The 23,529-nt window shown below is 45.0% G+C and overlaps 1 protein-coding gene across 1 annotated transcript in view; it reads right to left on the reverse strand.

Moving 5' to 3' along the window:
* Positions 1 to 23,529, reverse strand: part of LOC8052228 (integrin alpha-PS1) — a 231,228-nt gene that overhangs the window by 17,314 nt on the left and 190,385 nt on the right. The window contains exons 7-18 of the mRNA XM_040208078.3: positions 20,983 to 21,067; positions 18,164 to 18,269; positions 16,454 to 16,545; positions 13,983 to 14,131; positions 13,021 to 13,125; positions 9,106 to 9,355; positions 8,366 to 8,515; positions 6,656 to 6,735; positions 4,311 to 4,464; positions 2,770 to 2,847; positions 1,373 to 1,452; positions 1,156 to 1,236 (exon numbers count right to left, since the gene is read on the reverse strand). Coding sequence (XP_040064012.1) covers positions 1,156 to 1,236; positions 1,373 to 1,452; positions 2,770 to 2,847; positions 4,311 to 4,464; positions 6,656 to 6,735; positions 8,366 to 8,515; positions 9,106 to 9,355; positions 13,021 to 13,125; positions 13,983 to 14,131; positions 16,454 to 16,545; positions 18,164 to 18,269; positions 20,983 to 21,067 — 1,410 coding nt within the window. The remainder of the gene's footprint in view (positions 1 to 1,155; positions 1,237 to 1,372; positions 1,453 to 2,769; positions 2,848 to 4,310; positions 4,465 to 6,655; positions 6,736 to 8,365; positions 8,516 to 9,105; positions 9,356 to 13,020; positions 13,126 to 13,982; positions 14,132 to 16,453; positions 16,546 to 18,163; positions 18,270 to 20,982; positions 21,068 to 23,529) is intronic.

Here is a 23,529-nt window from a genome sequence, read left to right on the forward strand (position 1 = left end):
GGGAACTGCGCATATTTTTCGTGCTGGGGCTATTCTGAAGGAAGCTGAACAACAAGTCCTTGACATTGCGATTCGGGATGGCTGGTCGAGTGTTACATCACAAAACCGTTACCCTGCTGCCTCCAGTACGGAGCTCCCATAACAAGAGAGACTGTTTGCACGTTCCGTTTGGTGAGCACTGTGCATCAACAAAAACACTGCAGAAAAAAACAAACTTTGCATAGTGTTCCCGATGAATGTTATGTATAAAAAATCGTAAGAGTGAACATACAAGTCACCTCAGTGTGGCTTCCCCATAGCATGAGAATATATTTGTCTATATATTTATGTATATTTATTTTTATTTTGGGCAGAATTATTTTGTTAGTTTGAATTTCTGATACTTCTCCTCAGTGTTTTTACTGTTCCTACTCCAACTGGTTTTATTTTTTGTCTTTAGTTTTATCTCTCTCTGTTTTGCTTTGCTTTTTTTGTATGTATGTATTTATTTATTTAGTTAATATACCTCAAAGCGCAATTTCGGGTATTGTATGAGGGGAGAGTGCACTAGACAGAAGGCTGCATAACCACTTTAGGGCACCCGAAAACGAAAAAAATGTATTATATTATTATAAGAATGCAAAAATTCTGTAAAACAACTTTAAAAAAAAAGTGTGTTTCTTTTCCTCTTTACGAGTTTTATACAACTCGAGGTTTGTAAATAAGTGGCCATACTCAACATACGAGCGCTTAAGGTTTAATAAAGATGATGATGATATTGAACTCAGTCTCCTTCATTGACATGCATTCGCTGCAAAGCTGCCCTACAAACCATTTTCCTGCAAAGCTGAAAATTTTGTATCTTCTGCGGGCCCGTTGACAGGACAAGGAAGCAATGCCTTTTGTACGAAGACGTTTTGGCGGATTTGCCTTACCTGCCCACAGTCATTGGGAAGGAAGGAATTCCTTTTCCTAATTGCAGGAAACCATTGGAAAAGCTAATTAATTCAGTCATGCAAGTAAAAATCCGGAGCATTGCATCTTTGCAGCTTCCTCAGCACCGCGAATCCAGATCAAAACGTCACCCAATTTCTCAAAGGCTATAATAAAAAAAAAAAAAAACGAAAAATGTCGTATTTTTGTATTTATGAAAAAGAAAAAAAGGTCAGCAGGTACCCTCTTAGCTCCAGCTCTGCCACTCTCACAACGTTCACATCGATGTCAAGGTCTCTCTGGGGGCTCAACTCGAGGCTGGTGCTGCAAAAAAAAGCGTGTCGCAAAAATTGTACCATCAAGAAAAAATCGCAATTGCACGGGTGACAAGCAAATTGGATGCAAACGCGATTCTCTTCTGGGAAAGACGGGAAAGAGCCGAGTTGTAAATGTCACCTACGTGTTGGCACTGATGATGAAGTTCAGGCTCGTCTCCGCGTCGGCTTCGCTGCGTGCGTTGAACCTCAGGAAGATTTCCAACTGGACGAATCAAGTTGCACGCTTAGACATCCAAAAGGTTCAAGTAGAAGCAAAACAAGCACGAAAGAGTAAAGTCTACCAGAAAAACGTCCCGTATGCAGAGTGCATTAGCGACATACAATATGCAAATCTGAACAGTGTGATGTCATACACATAATATTCTGGTGCAGCATCGAATGTTACTAGATCTAATAATGGTGTTGACACCATGACGTCATGTAACCGCACGGCTTCGCATCACGAGTTATACCAAACCCTGATGTCACCTGATGTGATCCATAGCCGCACGTGACCACGTGAGCCACAGTGGTACGTACCAACGAAAGAGGAGGTTGGAAGATGGCTGGAAATTATCCAGCAGGAAAATCGAAAGAAGTAAAACTAGATAACTAGCACAGCTGGGGAAAGGCGGGACAGAAGAAAAAAAAAACTCGGCTATGTTAGGATATTACGTAGCGTGAGCTTATGCGCACAAAATGAGAGGCGCTATCAAGCTGCTCCGCTGCAGCGTAAGACTTGGGTACTGCGCAACGGAGGCGCAAGGCGCACAGCTGGGCACGCGGCGGCACCAGTGCGTCTGCCGCGGCTATGACGTCACTCCTCTAGAATGCGCAGACCGGCGATGCACACGCGGTGGTGGCGGCGGCAGCTCCGGCGCGCCAGCTGTGCGCCGTGTGACGTCGCTGCTCCTCGCGCTTGCGCAGCACAGCTCTTTGAAAGCGACGCGAAACTGCCCCACCTGGGCCAGTGTAGCTCACGCTACAAAATGGGACTCCCTCCCGCGTGGCTTTGACCCAAAGCCTGAACCCTGTTCCCCAGTGGGCCCAGTGTTGAGGTAGTGCAGACAAGGTTTGACCAGAAAAAAATTGGTGATTCCCTCGCTGGGGGCAAGAGGTGAGGGGGGGTGATGTCTTTATATTTTTTTTGCCCAATCCCCCAAAGGTCATCCTGGCAATATCCCACACTGCCTGGTGTTAGTTAGAAAAATGCAGAATGATACTTTTGGTTTCTAGGCTAGATGGCGCAAGCTACCGCCAGTTATAAATGGTACAGCTATTAGCGACTATCAATTTATCTATCCATCCTTTGAACCATATAATCATAGCTGCTTTGCAGTGAATTTAGTGGGACATTAGCCCGGTAAATTTAGCAGGTGACCACTTTTGTGTTGCTCCCAACGCACGGTACAGCTAAGGTGTTGCAACGCAAATCCCAACTTTTCCGTAGTTAGAATGCATTCTGCATCAAAAAGACATCTTAACTTCCTTCGAACTAAGCATGAAGGAAAGGCATGCATGCCCTCTGTATGCCACTCACCGTGCCTTGGTTGAGGGGGTTTCCGAGCTCGCACTTGACGTACGACTCAAGGGGCACGCAATCCACGACATCCGTGCCCTGCAAGCGGTCACGAATGGGAAAAGGTCCAGCACCACCGCAGAGACCCTCCAAAAGCCAGAAAGCCAACTGAACAACCCCAGAGTGCAAGCCTTCACACGAGAATTCTGCACATCAGGAAACTACGAGATTGCCCACCAGCTCGAGTTTCTTTTTGACATCATCGGCGATGCGACTGGCCAGAGACATTTTGTAGCACCTTTCAGAGCAGTCAAAAGTCCATTATGGAGCAGAAAAAGGTACTTTTGGAGTACAAGCACACACTTCATTTTGATGCATACCACTGCGAATATTACATATGTTAAGATTTGTGTGGAAACCTATCCAACTTAAAAAAATTTGCATGACATTTGATATTTTTGTGCGAAGGCAGATTGGATTTCCTCAAACATCAAACTACCTAGCTGTTTAGAGGCACATAGAAACACTACAGGCGTAGCTACAAGAGGCTGATCAATGAAGGACAGTATATGGAATGCTGTGAATGGTCATTTTAGGTTCAAAATAAAATGAAAACCAAACAGCATATTCCACTAAAATAATGTTAGAATATAGTAATATAGCTAGAATATACATGGGTGGGGGATTCCCCACATGAGTGGAGAATCTCCCACCCATGTCCTGTTTTCTTTTATGTAAACCCCCAATAAACGCCACACTCTTGTCTGACACCAAACTGGACATTTAAAAAATATCTGTAAGAAAATAAATTAGAAGCACGTTTGGTGATTCTGCCAAGTGCATTTAAATGCGGTAGCTTTACACGGTGGGTGGTGCACTTAGTTTGAGTGGTGTCTAGGTCTGGATGACCCTCAGGCTGTGTTCCAAATCTTACCTAGATAAATCCCAGTTACTTCGGCGGGTCGTGTCACGTTACGACACAGATTGAAAAGGGCTATACACGGGTAGGGTTTGGGTCACCAAAGTATGAAAACCTTACCCTGAAGTAAGACTGAGTAAATCTTTGAACACGACCTTAGTCTTTCAGCATTTGGGATGGGTGGTGCTCTTAGTTTTGTAGAGAAACATTACGTCACACCATTGTCTCTGTGATGCTGCTCACGCTTCCCTTCAGCACCACCTGGATAGAAAGATTTTGCACCGAATCTTTTAGGCCACCAAGAGAAAAGCACGCTTTCCTGCCCTTTCCACTCCTCTCTGCACCGTTCCCCTTCTCACACCACCTGCTTCTGCTCCTCCCATTCCTGCGTGCTAAGTTCATAGTCCGGTCGTCAGTGCACTCGGCTTCTACACAGGTGACCAGGATTCGATCCCTGACACTGCTTGCTGTTCATTTTAAAGATTGTTCAGCGGTTACGGACCGAGCAATCTACATGTTTCGTGCTTACGTGGCTCCCGAGGTTGGTCAGCCCTATAAAGCTGCTGCTCTATTACACCCCACAAACACGGAACCCTATGGACGAGTGGACGCGGAGCACAAAGGGGTGAGGGGGCACACTGACCGAAGAGATGAGCTTGCGGCCGACGTAGCTCAGGACGGAGGGGTGGAAGACGTAGAGGGCGGCGTCGTAGGCGGGCTCTCCACGGTTGTGCACCTTGATGGACATGTTGATGTGCTCCTCCCCCAGGTACAGGACCGGCACGCCCCCAGCCTCTCTGGAAGGGAAGGAGTTGGAGGTGAGCACGTTGGCTGCAATTATAGACGGAAAATGACAAGAACGATGGGGGAGGGAGAGGGGTCCTTCAGTTGAGCCGCCTCTGGCGCGAGCGTCCTACTTCCGTTAACACTTTGGAGTCTCGCAAGGTTCGAGTGTGCACGCGCAGCCGACGCACACCGAAAGGCAGTGAGCGTGTGTTGCAGGCCTGTCAAAACAGTTAATATTTTGTACCTTATTCCTGTCTGGCAACAAACTACCTTAGTACCCTTTTTTTGTGTTGAGCGAGGACAGTACCTGGTGTGAACGCCCACAGCATAAGCATGCTGAAGTGCCTACTACAAATCCCGACTTAATTGCCTGTGGTACAACCTGTTGAAATGCTCGATATTTCATGTTTCTTACGCTGTCCCTCTCGATACATCTCTTTCCTGTGTGAAGTGCTTTGTCTTTTTTATGAAATATTACTTTCATTTGCTTTCGCAGTGTAGTTGTCTCTCCCCCAGTATCTTGCAACAGAAAATACCTAAAATTTGAAACATGAAAGTGTCCTCCAAGCATTCTTTACTTAGAATCTTCCAACATTCTACGTGCATCATACCACAAAACATAAAAGTCTATACCCGAGTTACGAGCAAATATTCGGCGGAAAATTGTTATTACCTAGGTTACTGGTTCTCAAAACAAGATCTACGATCAGCATTTGTAGGATCTATACTCCCTTATTATAGTTGGTATACACTTCCCTGTATTGCATAGGTCTGCACTGCAATCAAGTACGGAACAGAATAGTAGTGTTAACCAGTGATTTCGCTCAAACGGTCACACCAACATACAAACTGTTGAGTTTGCTTATGTGCGAGATGGTCCTTCTCACAAACTAGCATAAAATACCGAGCATTTGCTCATGTAATGCAAGAAAAAATTTGGCAGACACACTAAAGACTGCTTGCGTGTGGGAATGTGAAAGCATTATAGTCCCTTTAGTGAAATGCTTTCGATTGATGTTTTTGACATGCATTAAAGTTCTCTCTGCTGATTTGGTGTGTGTGTTTGTGTATATGTTGGCCACAGACCAAAAACATTTGAACCATTTCGCTGCAGAACGATACATTTTCCGAAGAGCAAGTGACGTGCGGGAAGCAGCGTGCTCATTTTATACACTCATGACATGGCGCACGCACTAGGCCACACATTTAGTCAGCCTGATGGCTACGACGTGTGCAATGACGCACACACTATGCACACATTTAGTCAACCAGAACCATAGAGCTGCCGTGGCGTAGAGGAAGCGTTCTCGTGTCGCACCCCGGATGCCCGAGCTCAATTCCCACCCAGACCCAAATGTACAAAATTTTCTTTTCAAAGCTATTAATTGACTTTGTTTACAGGAACCTCCCTAAAAATTTGACGTCCATCCGAGTATTTTTAATCTGTTTTTAATCTCTGCGCCGTTGGCCATTTTTGGTACCATCGCTCTGTCGCGCTGCCGCCGCCAACGCATTTTCGCGTAATGGGTCATTTGCTTTCGCATTAATATGAGGAAGGACATACCAAGCCCCCATTTCAGACTTCCGAGCCCACCTAGCTAACCGAGATGCTCCTCCATGTAAGCCGCTTCCCCGAGCACACTGGTGCAAGGAGGTGAAGCAAAACGCAGAATTTTTGCACTTTGACCTAACCCCAGCCTTTTTAAGATGGTATCGATCGGGCTCAGTAGTTCACAGTCAGTAGGAATCGTTCCAGACTCCGGGCTGATATCCTCAGTGTTCAAGTATAAGATAAAAATAAATTTGTAAATCAAGGGCAAGGAGGAAACTTGAATCTTCTGCAGCGGAAGCCAGACTATTGCGACTTTACATTCGTGGCACCATTTACGAACTTAGGATCCCCAACGCTAGAAGGTGGTTCAGCTATTTTCATTAGCGACCAGACGGTTGATATGGCAACTACTGTCCGCGCAACGTGTCACATTATAATGCAAGGGTTGGAGTGCAGTTTCCCTGTTGCATGCGCCCTTGAGAACAGCTCATCTTGGCAGCTAGCATATTACCTAAGTCACAGCTAGAAGTTAGCAATGATCTGTCGCAATAACTGGATCTAACTCTTGCAAGTGGGCTTGCACAGCAGAGAATGCTTAGTTGTATCCTCTCAAGCCACATTATTACCGGGCCCAAGGATGTGCCACTCACTTTGGCAAGATGAGATCAGCTTCGACGTGCAGGTCACTCTCACAGATGTCATTGCTGCCGCAGTTCTTCAGGAAGCGCGCCTGCAGAGACCAGCAACCCCGTGAAGTGGACTCAATGTCTCATTTCTTTAACTCATGAGCGCACACAGAGCCAACTCGTCAATATGTCACAGAGAGTACAGCAACTGAAGAAAAAGACTGCCAATGGTTCAGAGACGAAGAAAACACAAATTGAAAAAAAAATGTGTCTTTAATCGAGTAATAGACGCACTACTTATGGACAAGGCCCTTGCATCTGCTTTCTCGCCAAACACACATGCAGCTAATATGCATTCTGCACAAAAGAATGTAGTGAATAGCAAGTTAGAGAACTTGATTCCCCGTAAAAATGCAATCTGCGCAGATAAAAGTTTTGTACGAAGACATTAACTCTGTCCCGTAAAACGTTGGCACGTTTCTGCCGACTATCGGTGATTGGCTATATGCTTGCTCCACGGGAAAGCGGAGCCCAGGCCTTGTTCACGAACACTGCGTCCATTAGTCTAGCAAATACAGTCTAAGCTCGTTACAACAGACCTGGTTACAACAGACATTTGGATATAACATACCGATTTGCGAAATTCAGTTGGTTTTTCTCAATGTACCATTGACTCGACTTCATATCTGCATACAACATACTCCTTTACCAACAGACCGAAATCTTGGTCAAAGTCAAGGTCTCTTATAACGAGCTTAGACTGTATGGTAGCATTTAAGCTGCAACAACTCCTTGCATAGTATGGATGGAAGCCACATCTACGTGACAGTAGGCAGTGCACCTCTAGCACTGAAGTGGTAAATTGTGTTCCTGGTGCCACCTGCGTCAAATGAATGAAACCATTTTTAAACGGATTAAAAAAATTGGCCTTGGAAAGTTTGTTTCTGTAATTCGATACAAACAGGTGCTAAGATAGTAAATCGGGGCAGTGAAAATATCAAAGCAGATCTATTGCAAAAGTTAGGAATTAAAATATATCATTCTTATAAAGAACACAGCATATATTTGTGTCTTAATAATATTGGCATCTCTGTTCCCTGGAAGCATCGCCCATAATAACAAGACAAAAACATATATGTTTACGCAGTTCGTACTCAAAAAGTTTTGTCTATATATCCACGTTGACAGGGTCCACATCAATGACACATAACTGTAGTGCATGATTTAGGCTATTTCTCATTAGTCCAGAAAAAAAAACAAATCTGTGCCATAGATCCCTACGCCAATAAATCAATATGCTGATAGTCCAGTATGCCGGTGGACCAATATGCAAATAGACCAATACAAGCGTGCGGTTACAAGCGCGCATGGTGCGCTCAAATGCAAATGTGCGAACCAGCCACTTCCAAAAAACAAAGCCTTAACGCCGGATTTCCTACATCAGCTACCACAGATTGGATACGAGTGATGCGCAATCGATCGGCGGAAACTCGTGCCTCACTGATCGGACACCCGGGCAAATTCCGACGCAGCACTCGTGGCCAATCGGTGCCTCGCCGATTGGCCACAAGGCACCAATCGGCCAATCGGTGCCTCGTGTCACCACGGTGGTGGCACCGTGGTGCCAATCACTTTGGTAGGCAACATAGAAAATTTAGCACTGTGGCCTTGCAGTCTAGGAGCTGTTAACCTCAGTCTGTCTGTCCTCAAGCGGTGCAGCAGTCAGAGCCCCACCTCGAAGACTTTGGAGGCCTCTTTCTGGTTGAGGATGGGCAGGCGGTCGATGTCCGGCAGGCCGGCCCCCTCGACAGGGTACCGGGGCTCCTTCTGCACCAGCTTGTACATCAGCTTCATCTTGATTGGGCTCTGGATGTCCGACTTGTCCTGGACATCGTGCGGTCGCGAGGTCACTTGGTGAGGGAACGCACGTCCAACGAGCGTGTGGTGCAAACGAAAATTGGACGTGTCCTATAATGCGCAAACAAATGGCGCGTCGCGAGAGTAACTTGTCACCCTCGAGTGAGCGCAAGCCTGCCCGAGGAGCGAAGAACAACGCCTAAAGGCGATCCTGAATTTTCCGGTAGAGTTTGTCCCAAAGTCTGGGATTCATTTGTTTGTCCGACAGCGCCGAGGTCATCCACCTTACCTTGCAACTTCACGCACCCCAACAGACGACGATCCTCAAATCGTGCATAACACACGTCTGCAAACCACAGATGAAGGGCAGCCAAACACATCTCTGCTCGTCAAAACACATTGCCATTGTGCTGCCGTATCTGTTTTCATCGTTTTTTATGCTCAATACTATCGACGGTCGGGAAAAACAAAATCGTAGAGAATTAACAACTCGGCCGCAAAGGTAGGGCCGCCCTTTGAAAATGGCGACGGGGAAGCAAGGCCAGTAGAAAGGGTGCAGAGGCTCATTGGAAAGAGGTCCGGCGAGACTCGCAAGATAGGCCCGTTCCAGCGCGTACCTTGAGGTAGACGAGCTCCCTGGAGCAGTGCTCGCGGCCCAGGGTCCACCACTGGAGCTCAAGCTCCCGGGTGACCACGTTGGGTGTGTCCGAGTCGGCCGAGGCATTGAAGCGCACCCGGTAGTACTTCTTGCCCGTGAAGGTCTCCGCCTCGATGCGGTACTCCAGCTGCAGACGGTTGTCCGTGCCGTTGCGCAGAGAAGCCGACTGCGTCGTGCGGCTGAACTGGAAGCACGCCTCGAACGAGAAGCTGCAAACACGTTGCTTGTTTTGGCTCCGTAACAGGGCGGGAGTCGAAAGTTGTGCAACCTTATTACGCTGGCACCTTTATGGGGAAGCCCTGGAATTCCTTCAATTAGGGTGAAGGTTTTGCATTAGTCACGAGATCAGACGTGCCATCTATGAGAGGTGGTTGTTTATAATGTCGTCAAAAGTTTTTTTGAGTTTGAGGCGAAGGAATGATGCGCAAAACAATAAGAAATTTACACAAAAGACAAGTGTTTCAGGCCTACCTTACAGATGCCATCAATATGCTCTCAAGGCTGCACAAGGCTGCGCAATGCTGCGCAAAGCAGCACAATGCATTCGGTTGCACCTAAACGCAAGTGTGCCAACTAGAGCATGCAAATATTCGTCAAACCGGATATTTCGTTAAACCGCAGGAAAGCGAATCCGGCTTTGAGAGCCGGTTATCCGGATTTTCGAATATGACTAGCAAACTGGTTTTTTGGTTATTCTGTCTTATCTACGCAATTTAATAAGGCTTTTATTTAAATTTTTTTCGTAGTCCTAGAATTACAAAGAATGCATCATGTTCCTCTGGCAATTAGAAAGTAATAAAATTACTTATTTCTGCGCTTATGGTGAGGAGAGTAAACTACAAAGAGTGCTTTATCCAGTTTGTTCTCTACAGAGTTTGGTGTTTACACAGCATAAGGCCTCTCGACTGAAATAGTTTCTGGGGCTTAGATTTGACACGAGTGCTGTGTGAGTGTTCAATTGGTGCTTCAGTGATTAAACAGGAGCTCCTGTTGAACGCTGCCACGGCGTTCGGCTACATCAGCCAAGCACTGCGCTAGAAACACAAACAAATAATTTATGTTGTTGTGCCCATGGGTGTAGTTCTCCACTTAGGGGCGCAATGATTGGATGGATGAATGACCTCGAAGATCCCCCTTCATTTTCAAAACATGCAGGTGACAGTAGTGAAACCCCCGGGTAAAAGGCTGCAAAGGCAAACATTTATTTCGGCCAAACAATCTCAATTTTGGTATGGGGTAATGTACTGTACAAATATTTGAATATATGGATATGTATTAATATAACCAATTCCCAACCGTTTGGTCACCAATATTGGATTTTCCAGTGTTAATAATTTGAATAATTGGAAGAGTGGCTGTTCGGGGTAGTTGGTTGGTCATTTCATAAAACTTGTGCATGCGCAGCAAAGATGAGGACAAAGGGAGAACAGGGCACAACTTTTAACCAACCGGCTATCTCAAAAACCTCTGTACTGCTGCCACTAGTGTGAACCAGTCATAAGGTGGAAGATCTTTCTACGGTGCAAACTGTATCCATGCAATCCGAGTAGAAAACCCTGCATTGGTCGTGCATGGCCTTTTTCCCCATCGAAAAGGCACCAAACCTTGCATTTTGCCCCTTTTAGAGCGCAGCTCTTAGGGGCCCGTTCCCGGCTTGAGCGGCGTCGGCGTAACCAAGGTCATCCCAAGGTCACGCGACCCCCAAGGTCATCCCAAGGTCACGTGGCCCCCAAGGTCACCTCAAGGTCACGTGACCCCTCCCCCAGGGTCACGTGACATCCAAAGTCACGTGACCCCCGAGGTCACGTGACCACCCCCCAGGGTCACGTGACCCCCCGCCAAGGTCACGTGACCTCCTCGATGACGTCATCGTCACTGATGACATCACCGGCATCCGCATCGTCATCATCCCTGATGACGTCATCAGTGACGTCACTGATGACCTCACCGGCATCCGCATCGTCATTGTCACTGATGACGTCATCAGTTACGTCACTGATGACGTCACCGGCATCCGCATCGTCATCGTCATCATCACGGATTACGTCATCAGTGACGTCACTGATGACGTCACCGACATCCGCATCGTCATCGTCATCATCGCTGATGACGTCATCGGAGCCCGCATCGTCATCGTCACTTATGACGTCATCAGTGACGTCACTGATGACCTCACCGGCATCTGCATCGTCATCATCATCATCACTGATGACGTCATCAGTGACGTCACTGATGACGTCACCGGCATCCGCATCGTCATCGTCATCATCACGGATGACGTCATCAGTGACGTCACTGATGACATGATCGGCATCGTCACGTGACCCCCCCCCCCCCAGGTCACTTCAACCCCCAGTACCCTTCCCTCCTCCTCCTCAAGAGCTGCGCTCTAATTCGGTGTTACAGGGAGTTGTAAACGGCTTTCACTTTTTTTTTATATATAAATCGAAAAAAGAGGCGTGTCACAATATTTGGTCGCATTTTTACTGAAGAAAATGATCGTGCACGATTAGAATTTAAGGTTTTCTAGGATGCTTAGGGTGCCTGGATCGAGTTTGTGCTCTGAAGACATAAAATGCACTTTAGTGCCGCTTTAAATAAAAATAACAGAAGAGACAAAGGCAAGTAAAAGGACAAGAAAAGACAAGTGATTTCACTGTCTCCTCATATGTCTAGTCCTCGTCTATCATGCTATATGTATTCATTTGTATTAGTTACAACAAATTAGACTCTGCCTCTAAAAGCAACTATGTAAGAGTACTATTCCAGTTACCGTAATTAGTTACGATTTACGTAACTAAACGAAATGTCTTTTTTTAGGTTTAAAAGATTTGTTTTAAAAAAGCTGTGAGTGTGTGGGAAGCACGATGGGGCACTAAATTACTACTTGTGCAATGGGCACAGGGCTGGACGGGCAAAAGCACAGGTAATAAGAGACGAAAAAAAAACAAAAAAAAAAACTGCGTGGTCGTGTTTTCAGACTGCTAGACTGGCACACGTTGCACGAGTGGTGACCTTAGCGCCCCAAATTTTAAATATATTTTCTTTATCAAGAGGTTTTCACTTATGCTCAGAAAGTTTATTTAAACCCCACATTTATTTTCACTAATTAAAAAGTTAATTAACAATTTTTAGTTAATAATCTGAATAATGGCGATGATTACCCTTTTCTATTATGTCCCCTCGACCGCATAACTCACCCGCACAAACCGTACTAGTGTAGCTTTCGTAGCTCTTTTTTCAAAAGGACAAACCTGTATATAAGGCTTTAAAAAAAAACAAAAAAAACACCCTGTACACTTTTGAATTTACACAGAAATTACAATACCTGTAACTTCATTATATTTTAGACCTGCTTGTAATCTTTAAGTTATTGTGGCTTGTCAGAACTGTGTTGACGAGTCCATAAATCACCCACCTGAACATTCCGAGAGATGCCCTACCCGTGAAAGATAACACCCCTATTTTTTGGCACAATTTTTCCATTTTTTTCAGAAGTGCCAAAAGGTAACCCCGTCCTAGTAGTAATTGCGGGCCCCTGGCCAATGATGTCCTCGGCAGAAATGGTGTTACTTAGCCAAGACGGGAGATATGCAAACATTGCTGACCAAGAAGGACAGTCCTCTTTGGTTCGTCGCCCCTCCCCGCAACTGCAAGGTTCGCAAATAAAAAAATCTGAAACTAGCATTTCTTAAAAACCTTCTTTCTTTATCACGCATTGAAAGTTAGTTTACTCCTTATTTTCACCCGAAATGCTTTCAATTTTAGGTGGACCTCTTTCGGGATGTTACGGTAGATGCCGCGGCATCGATGCTGCTCCGACGCGTAGCTCGTTCGGTGGGTCCAATGACTGGAACGGAACAGGTGCACCCACCAGACGTAAGGGCTGCGGAGGTCTTCGGGGCATCCGGGCACGGTGGGGTCAATGTTGGTCAGCTTGCCTTTCACGCTCGTGCTGATGTCGATGATGGGACGGGACCTGCAGGGTGGACGGTGAAACAACAGTCAGTGGGCTTCTCGTCTGCCAGTCATTTAAATACCTACCAAAAAAACAAATTCTGACAGGGAACGAGGCTGCTGCAAATATTCTGCTCACAAATATACAGAATTCTCATATCCTCGGACTTACTGGCAGGAGTTAAAAGGGCTTTCCTTAGGCTGATTCAAGAACCAGAGGGTACTCTTCCAGCACAAGCTATACGACGAGCAAGATGACCGAAATGGATCTCTCCAAGCACGAGAGGAGGCGCAGAAAGCAGAGGGACGATGTGTGCAACTGAGCCCAGCTCCCACAGATGATATTTTCTTTGGCGAGTAGCAAACAAAACCTTAGTTGTGCACCCTTTGTTTTGTTGTAGTGCATCTGGTAGTCGTTAGTCCATAAAACATATAAAAACAATGTACTACCAATCGAAGTCCTTTCTCTACCCCTTCTCGAGGCCGAGTCCTCATTTTTGAAAAACCAGTAAATTTCTGGCAGCCATCTAAAAGGCAGGAAAACCGCGTCTAGCAGACGGCGGTGCGTTCGAGCGCACTCTGTACAGATTTGCAAGTGCGATCTCAGGGCACCGCCATCTTGCTCGCTTGGAGCACGCTTGGGTGTGTAATCATCCCATTACGACGACTTGACAAAGTCGTCGGGATCAGATTATGACGTGCCGAACCAGCAAGATGGCGGCACCCCGAGGCTGTACCTGCAAATGTGTATATCTTCCGACAAGAGGTTGGCACTGTGACATCACTGCACCCTCTACACAAAAGGCAGACAAACTCGCTCGCTTTTTAGACCCAAGGAAGGCGCAATGGAGGGTTGATGAGAACGGCGGCAAGTCTCACCGAAAGAGGATGACACTGTCCGACTCATAGTTCCCGCTCAGAAGGTCAGGGTAGCCATTGGAGTCCAGGTCCATGCCACCGAAAAGGGAGTAGCCCAGCGTGGTCAGCTTGGAGCTCAGTGGTTTCGGCAGGTCGCTCGGCCTTATCACCTGTCGCGGCAAGTGACGAACCATGTTTACTCGGACGAGGGACAGAGCAATCCAGGTCTGCGTGCACACTCCTCACTAGGATTCTGCATTGCAACTATTATACCGGTTGTAGGTTAATCCCAAAAATTAACTTCCACGCCGGTTCGATCAAAATCGTGAAAAACAAAATCCCTGTACGAAAGCTTTTCCAGAAAAAATCAAGCTTAGCGGGAAAAAATCTTTATCGTGGCTTTATTTTCCGCTGATCCAGAGCACAGCCTGCACCGCAACGTCTTCCAAGCATTCGGGTACCGCACTTGTTTCCTTCAACTTGAGAAATCTCACACCTGTGTCTTGTTTTCCTAACCAAAGCCATGATACACATTTTTTTTTTTATGCGACGCCAATTACTATTGGGTTTCCGGTAAAATATAGAGCTAGAAAAAACATCCCCTAAATCAACAAAACAAACTGCAAAAACATCAAACCCCATACTCATAATACCATAATATACCGGGCAAGCGCCCACTCAAACTTCGGAGATAATTGCAAAAAAATGGGGGATGGGCACTTGTCCAGTCATCAATTTTAGATATAAATGTACCATGCGTATTCACTTAGATCTTACAAATGTGGTAATGGGTGCTTAATGTGGAATGGGCAGATACAGTATAGACCACTTACAACGTAACCGCTTATAGTGCAGGACCGGGTATAACGCGGCTTTTTTAATCTACCGGTTCGCCTCCCGTAGAACTCCATGTAATTACATACCACTTAAAATGGAGGCGCGCGAAGGGAAATACCGGTTATAGTGCGGTTTCTGGAGCAGTGCGCCGACCGACTGGTGCAGCGAGCACGCTTCCCTGTACGACACCAGATAACGGCGCTAGCCGCAAGCGGCACTTGCGGGGGCAAGGATGGCAAGGAGGTTGCTCGAAGAAGCGGGGAGAAGCGAAGAGAGAGGCTTCAGTTGCCATAGCGACGGAGGGACGCACGCACGTGTCGTTCACGGCGCAAGGCGTTGGCGAGACCATTGGTCATGGCCCAACCAGCCGTTTGCACGCGTTGCATGCCGGTCGCGGACTGGCTGCTTCTATCCGCAAACATGGCGTCGGTTGTGATCGTCGACGTCGACGGCGTAGTGGAAGCAGTGGAAGCTCATCATACCGCGTAAAAGCGCTATCCTTGACTGTGAATTTTCGTTGTGTGTCGCTATGATAACCCAGCACGTACCAGAAGGGAAGATCCACCTACTCGTGCGGAGATGTCGTGGCGGCACTCTCAAGACGGCAGAAACGCCCGTGTCGTCGTGTTCGTTTACTCCGACTACAGTGGTGCTTTCTAAGCATTTGTGTTTTCGAACATCGCCCGGATTTCTTATTCGAAGCATTTCATGCGTGCATTTCATGCCTTCTTTGGAGCATTTCATGTGCGTACCGTATAAAGAATGCAAATTTTCACACGTTTTCATCACCGGAGAAAAGTGATTAGGGTTAGCAATCCTCAATGCTCGCAACGTCCGTCCTCACTCCGCGACACCGTTAAAAGGCTGCGGGAGGCAAAAGTCACTCATTTCTTTCAAAATGTGTGACGCACTTGAGAGGGAAGTGTACTAGTCTGGTGAAATAAAGACTTTCCTCAAACTAAGCTTTATTTTTCATCTAACATAAAATAAATTCTTTTACAATGGTTGTCTCATGGCATGTATTTTGGCCTGAAAACTTTATGTTTTGGATATAGCGCGGTACTGCTTATAGTGCGGATTTTTGAGACTCCCGCGACATACGTGATATGCGGTCTACACTGTACGCTGTATTCTACGGTAGACATTGAGGAGAACGCACACATTTCTTTCGAGGCACGGCAACGAACAGATTGCAGTGCTGAAAATGAGATGTGCATTCCCTCCTTGGGCCACATTAATTTTATTGGCAGCCATTCTCGAACCTCGAGAGTCGGGTGCCATTTTGGTGCTCGGCTTCGTAAGGATTCCAAGTGCCACTGCGCATTATGGCTGGGAACAAATTGCGAGGATCCCGACAGAGCTTTGCGATTAAAAACCGACTATAATGCGCATCAGCTAAAGAATTTACTCTTCCTAAGGTACATGTCTATCATCAAACGACCTTGATGTACTGCATTAAAAAAACATTCCGGCACTTCCGCCTCTTGTGGATGCTTTTTACGGAGCCAGGCATCCTGGCAAAAGTTGTATAATTAGAAATAAATAATCAGGCAGATTTTTCGAAGATAATCTTCCCTACAGTAAATGAAGGCAGCTTCTGTTTTATGAAGACACTTTATTCTAGTGCAATAAATATAAACTACTTTCCAGCTCACCTGGGAAGGCTCCTTGACGATCCCGTCGGCAGAGCCCAGGTAAATGTAGATTGCTCCCCCACCGTCTTCGTACGGAGCTCCAACCGCAAGGTCTGGAAAATGAATAATTGCAGCTAAAAGCTCGTAATTTACAAAACATGTTTGATTTCCCACTTTTTTACCGGTGATGCTGTCAGCCAGAGAGTTTTCTTAACACGAGTGTTAAGGCTGAATCGACACTTTTGGCACTTCCTTGTAGTTCGCAATGCAAACGTCGCTCATAAACTATGTGTCATTAAAACTTTGGTTTAGGCTAGTTGGTCCATGGTAGGTGTAAGGTTTAAAAGCACAAACAGACAGGGACAATAGAAAATAACACAAACAACAGGGACAAGGCGCTACTCTTAACTGATTTATTGCAAGACCGTTCAACGCATATATGAACAAATCATCTACCGTTTACATTTCAAACAATGCCAACAGCCAATAAAACACTTTACAGACGCCCATCTAGATAAGTCACTCCTTTATCTAGTAGGCTAACAGATGGCACACTGATGCACTTGTCATTCCTCATTTTAATAAAGAAAGCCTTTATAATCTCCCGCTCTGTTTTTTCTTTTGATTTTTTTAAGAACGTCGTTGACTCTAAAAGTGGTTCGCAGCCACAACGCTTACAATGCTGAGACAGATGACCTCCCGAATTGTTGCTTAGATAGTTTGTGTTCTCTTGCCCTGTCATTAAAACAGCGTCCTGATTGTCCTATATAAACTTTCTCGCAACTAAGCACCTACTGTTAGCCTACTAGATAAAGAAGTGACATATCTAGATGCGTGTCTGTAAAGTATTTTATTGGCTGTTGGCATTGTTTGAAATGTAAACGGTAGATGATTTGTCCATGCATATAAGCGTTGAACGGTTTTGCAATAAATCAGCTGAGAGTAGCGCCTTGTCCCTGTCGTTCGTGTTATTTTCTATTGTCCCTGTCTGTTCATGCTTTGAAACCTTATAGATAAACCATGTGACCTTAATCGAGCGGTTGGAAACTGTCTTTAATGTAGGCTCTCCAGAGAACACACTGGCCTGCTGGCACCATCGATGAGGTGAGCCTGGAACTGCATTTCGCTAGAGCAAAGGTTTTGCACTATTTGAGAGATCAAATGTATGTACTGTCTATGACAAATGGCCGTTATAACACTGTCGAGTTTTTCGAGCCAATAAAAAAAGAATGATGGCCAAAAAAGATAAGGATTACTCATAAATCCCAAACGTTCTACAGCTACTTGATAGATGGTGCCAGTGTCTTCTCACGTTGTAAAAAATCGAGAGAATTTAAGGCACTTACCGTAAAGTTCCGAGAGAACGCTTCTGCCCAAACTATCGCCCACCCACCTTTTTGGGCGAAATATCTATTTTAATGAAATTCCCAAACGTCGCCCACCCCCTAAAAATCGCAGTAGCTTCGACGCGTTTGAAAGCCCGGGGAGCTCTTGCCGCAAACATGCCGATGACCCCTCTGGGAAAACCTTGGATGACCGGTCCACGAACACCGCCAGTTACCCCTTTGCTCTAGACAAATGTAGTTTCAGGGCCACCTCAAAGGTGGCGCCAGTGTGCCAGCATGCCCTCTTATCGTAAGAAATAAGAAGTTGATTGCGAGCAAATGCAAATGTGTGAACCAGCCTTTGGCCCATCTGGGTGTAAAAAGAAAAAAGTCAAAGAAAGCTAACCTGGGAACCCGTCCTTGTTGAGGTCGCCGGCTGACGACAGGCCAAAGCCAAACCTAGACTCGTCCTTCCCGACCAGCTTGATCGGCTTGGTGGCTTTGCTGATGCCCTGAAAAGGTGGAACGGGCCCCCTTGGCTTCACACAAGCACTGACCTTTTTCAGACAATATGGTCAAACTACTCACAAAAAATACTTAAAGCAAAAAGTAAAACTTTCGCATTTTTGATTGAAAGAAAAGTAAAGTTACATCGGGTGAAATGCACTCAGTTGAACTACGCACACAGACATATTGTACTTTAAAAGTATAAGGACATTTCAATACAGACATTTATAAAGCCCTCTCGCTTGCATGCTGATCTTTAACAAAACACAAGTATATATATATATATATATATATATATATACATATATGCAATGAAAATGGATGTATGCTTTAATGAACACAAAGTCAGGGTGCGAAGGAGCTGGTGAAAATTGAGGATAACACGACCCCGAGACTGCAAGTAAGCAAAAGGTGACATATAGACGAAAAGACACATGCCGTAGCATACTACACAAAAAGTGAGACGTTTCGTTTATACGTTATCCTTCACTCACCTGCAGTCTCGAGACATGCTTACCTTGAAAGTATCAGAAAAATATACATTAAGTATATTTTTTTTAAAAGTACTTGTTTAGGTACCTTTATAAACTTCGTTATACGAATCACTTACTTCTACGGGTCTAGCACAAAAAATCAAGTCTGTGAAACAGTACTTTCATGTAGTGGCATATTTGTGCTGTTTCAGCCAATGGTGGTACTGAACTCCTACATATACATCTCCATTAAACTTGAAGAGTGATATTGTCACGTGCATGGACGAGAGGAAATGCTACTCCACACTTCTAGAAGGTTTGTGTTTACCAATACCCCAAATCTCAAACATTCTATGGCAAATGTTTGAGATATCGAGTGTAAAAAATAAGGAGGCCAGTGTGGCCTTGCCAAAAGTCTCGCCCTAGTCAGGTGTCACACGGACACCTCGACGCTCGCTTCTGTTTTTCCGACACTCCTTCTCTCTCTCTCTCTTGTTTCTGGCAGGAGTTCGCCAATTAAACCTTTATTTTCAGTTTTACGTTTGTCAATCCTTCTCCATCCCCAACAATATTTTGCAACAGTGGTTAACTCGGGTGCATTTCTCGAGAGACCAAACAGATCTCAATAAGTGCCACACATCTCCTCAATCAAAACTTTCATTGATTTGATTTCTTAGAGCAGTAATGCAAGCCCACTAATTATAAGGGTTAGGCTGGGAGCCCAGTATACTCATTTGGAGACTAATTTGTTAAAGAAATCTGACTGTACACATAGGCTGAAAATATATTGGCATATCCCCAAAAAAAGATTAGAGACTAAAATAACCCGAAAAAACCAGCGACTCCAGCTATCAAGCAGAAACTTTGATACAACTGATTTACATACCAATATTTAAAACCTCAACCTCAAATGCAAAAAAAAAAAAAAAAAAAAAAAAAAAAAAAAATTTTTTTCAAGGGTTGTTGAAACAAATTTTGGGCAGGGATAAATGAATTTAGATTGGGATTTTACTAATAACATATCGTTGAGTGGGCTAAAAGAAGGAAGGTAGAAAGCCGAAAGCCTGACCTTTGGTACGAAAATTTTAAGACACAGCGGACTACTTCGTACCTCCTTCCCTTCGAAAGCTCTCTGCCTTTTCACTGCGATACATCCACGGTACCTAAAGCATGTCACCCGGCCTAAACGCATGTCACACGACACCGGACCTCACTTATTCCCTTCACCCCTAAGCTGACACTGTGGTGGAGGCTATGCGATAAAAGGAAGGCGGCCAATCAGCCGCCTCCCTTTCATTACCTGACCTCATTCTTTGCCGGGCGTATGCGCGAGGAAGCGTGATCACATGGCAAAAGTGCAGCTGGCCCAACGAGCACGTAGCTTCCATAGCACTGTCAGCTTTGGGGTAAACGAAGTGGAAAAAGCAACGTTTGTTCGAGTTTTGAGCGACGGGCTAATCTTCTAGAGATAAAATGGTGGTGTCCGGGTACACAAACGAGTGTCCAAGCAAGATGAAAGTCCCTCCTTTCAGTTTTAAACTGTTTGGTACAATGAGTGATTAGTGAGTTGAGGAGGAAAACTAAGAAGGAAAAAGTTGAAAAATCATTTTACGACCCCTTTAAAGGGGCACTCCAGCGATTTTTTGAGCTATCTCAACTAACCATAATTTCTGACTCCCCGGCCTTCACCCTTTCTGGTATGCTATTTAGTATAGCGAAATTCATAATAGTTATAGCGAAATCGGCAAATGAAAAAGATGAAAAAACCAACATTCAAATATACCCGCACTTTTCAGTGTTGTGACGTCAGTGGCGGGCAGGCTTGCCAGTCGAGTGAGCAGTCTAAAAAATACAATATGCCAATCATTTGTTCCGTGCTGGAGCGCGGGGACTGGGGCGAGCTTCCAAAGCATTCATTTGCCACCATGAAACTGCTTCGAATCAGTTGGGAACAAATTCTACACTCCAAAGAGTGAACCCCTGCACTTCCACTGATGTCACTTTTTCGTTGTTGCCAGTAGAGACTTTCAGTTTGAAAAACATGGTGAGGACCAAAATTGTAAATTCAATAACTTCGTGAAAAAAAATTATTTTGACCTAATATTTGGGATACTATTTTGACAATGTTGTTTGGCGACTTTAGCAAAATTTCAAGCAAATCGGGGACCATGAAGAAATGGCGGAGTATCCCTTTAAGGACAGAGCAACAGTTAATTTATTTAAATGTAAATGCAATGAGACTGACCGTTTTCGAGTTCATGTAAATGTAAACGGCACCCCCTTCGCCTTTCCCGTGGTAGAATGGGGCGCCTACCACAAGGTCGATGAATCTGAAAAAACAAAAGCAACTCTTTAGCATGTTAGTGCCCTTCCTCAACTGAAACTCAAGTTGAATCTCAGCTCATGCCATAGACCCTTTTCAAAGGTGCACACTATCTAGTAGCTCTTGCACCAGCTATCAGAGTCAGCCACTGTTTGGGCACACACTCCAAGTATTCATTAAACACAAGTGCTGCGTTAGCGTTTGGTGAGGAGTCGAATCCAATCAAATGCCCAAGAGATAGAGACCACCAATGTTCCTTGACGGACTTTTAAAAAGGGTCTGTTGTTTAGACATTCTTCAATGAAATTGAAGTGGCACCTTTGTCATAGACACTGTCACTGAGACCTCATATCGACAAGTACAATCTCCCCCCAAAGACAAAATGTTAGCAGCAATGTTGTAGCCAGAGATGCGTTGATATAAAGGAATGAGAAAACGCAGGAAATACAGGCTTTCTAATATAAAATTCAAATGAAGGCATACTCGATTTGACCTTCGAACTAGCAGCAATCAACAATTCATCAAATTGATTACTAACTTATAATCTTGTGTGAATAGTGTATTTTGAGTTTGAAGCAAATTCGAAGCGAATAGTGGTTGTGGCCGAATATTTTAGACTCAAATATTGAATAGTTTTTCGACGTCTTTCACTACCATTGCATAATCATAATGCTCAGACGAAAACCCAGCTAAACTTGTGAAGGTTGTTCCACTTGTTCATTTATAAGCCAAGTTTAATCTATCTATATTGCTGAACTGTGACCTGAGGTCTGGTGTCTCGGGATGGCAAGTAAACGACGGATTTGACATAAAATGAATCCTATAGAGATGACCAACTATACCCAATTGAGTGAATTTACAAATTTTGCTATATAAAATATTCTTTCTTTAATCTCGAGTTAAAGAATGAATTGCGCATGCTGAACGCAGGTTGTAAGGGCATGTCTGCCTTGCATAACAGTCAGTTTAATTTTGAAAATTTTACTACAATGTAGATATACGCATTCACAAAGTTTCTATTTATTTTCAAATACCGTATTCACTCGCACAATGAAAGCACTCGCATAATGAACGCACTCGCGTAATGAACGCACCCCCAAGTCGGCTCTCAAAATTTCGACTTTTTTTTCACTCGCATATAAATGCACCCCCAACTCGGATGTCAAAATTTTGACCCCTTACCCCCTGGCGCGCGAAATGAACGCACTTTTCTATCCTGGAGCAGCGGGGTCGCCAATGCATGGGCAGCGTGGGCAAACAAAACGCCTTGCAAAAGGCGTTAAAAAAATTTGCAAAGATCCAACGGAAGCAAGAAAAAAAAACAACATGGAGGAGCTTTTTTATTTTTGCACAGCGCAGTCTGGACTTAGGGTTGGCGCGCCGCCTCGCACAAGGAGGTAAGAAAGAAAAGCGGAGAAGCGCTCTAAGCGAACGAAACAGCTTGCGAAAGGCGGAAAAAAGAAAAAAACAAAAACAAAAAAACACGAAATTAAAAAAAAAAAGCTTTTTTTATTTTTTTTTTGTATAGCGCAGTTTGGTTACGGGGGGTCGCGCGCAAGGAGGTAAGAAAGAAAAGCGGAGGAGCCCTCTAAGCAAACGAAACAGCTTGCGAAAGGCGGCAAAAAAAAAAAAACAACCCACGAAACTGAGATAAAACAAAAAAAAGAGGAGCTTTTTCTTTTGCACAGCGCAGTTTGGTTACGGGGGTCGTGCGTCGCGCGCAAGGTGATAAGAAAGATAAGCGGAGAGCCCTCGCCTAAGCAAACAAAACAGCTTGCGAAAGACGGCAAAAAACAAACAAACAAGAAACTAAAAAAAAAGTTTTTTTTTGCACAGTTTAGTTTGGTTACGGGGTCGGGGCGGCCGCGCGCAAAGAGACAAGAAGTTACTTCGATTTTTCAGGATAAAAGGTCCGTTCACTATGCGAGTAAATACGGAGGCAAAAATGTTACTTCGCGTAATGAACGCCCCCCCCCCCCCCCCCCCCAAACTTTGCATCGATTTTTCAGAAAAAAAAGTGCGTTCATTCTGCGAGTAAATACGGTACAGCCGCCGTGCGTGTACCACCCCGCTTTGAATTTATGCTTTTCTTTCAAGCACGCAATTGTGATATTCATACTTTTCCAGATGTTTATCGTGGCGGGTTACCCCGTTGAGTGCGCTTCTTACCGAGCACAGATGTAATGCAGAGAAGCAACACCCGCAGAGCTCGCTTCCGCGGGTATTGCTTCTCCGCAGTGCACCGGTGCTCGGTAAGAAGCGCACTCAACAAGGTAACCAGCTGCAATCAACACTTCGAAAAATGCGAATGGTGTTGAAGTGAATATCGAATAGTGTATTATTCGAAACTACTATTCGAAATTTTGAATATTCACACAATCCTACTGACCTAAATGTTAAAAAACGCCATTTAGTTCTGTTACACGCCGTTCTTGCACGACACCGCCGTATTGCAGTGCAACAACATCT

The sequence above is a fragment of the Ixodes scapularis genome, unplaced genomic scaffold, assembly GCF_016920785.2.
Source record: "Ixodes scapularis isolate PalLabHiFi unplaced genomic scaffold, ASM1692078v2 PGA_scaffold43__4_contigs__length_2004386, whole genome shotgun sequence".
In the NCBI taxonomy this organism is placed as follows: Eukaryota; Metazoa; Arthropoda; class Arachnida; order Ixodida; family Ixodidae; genus Ixodes; species Ixodes scapularis.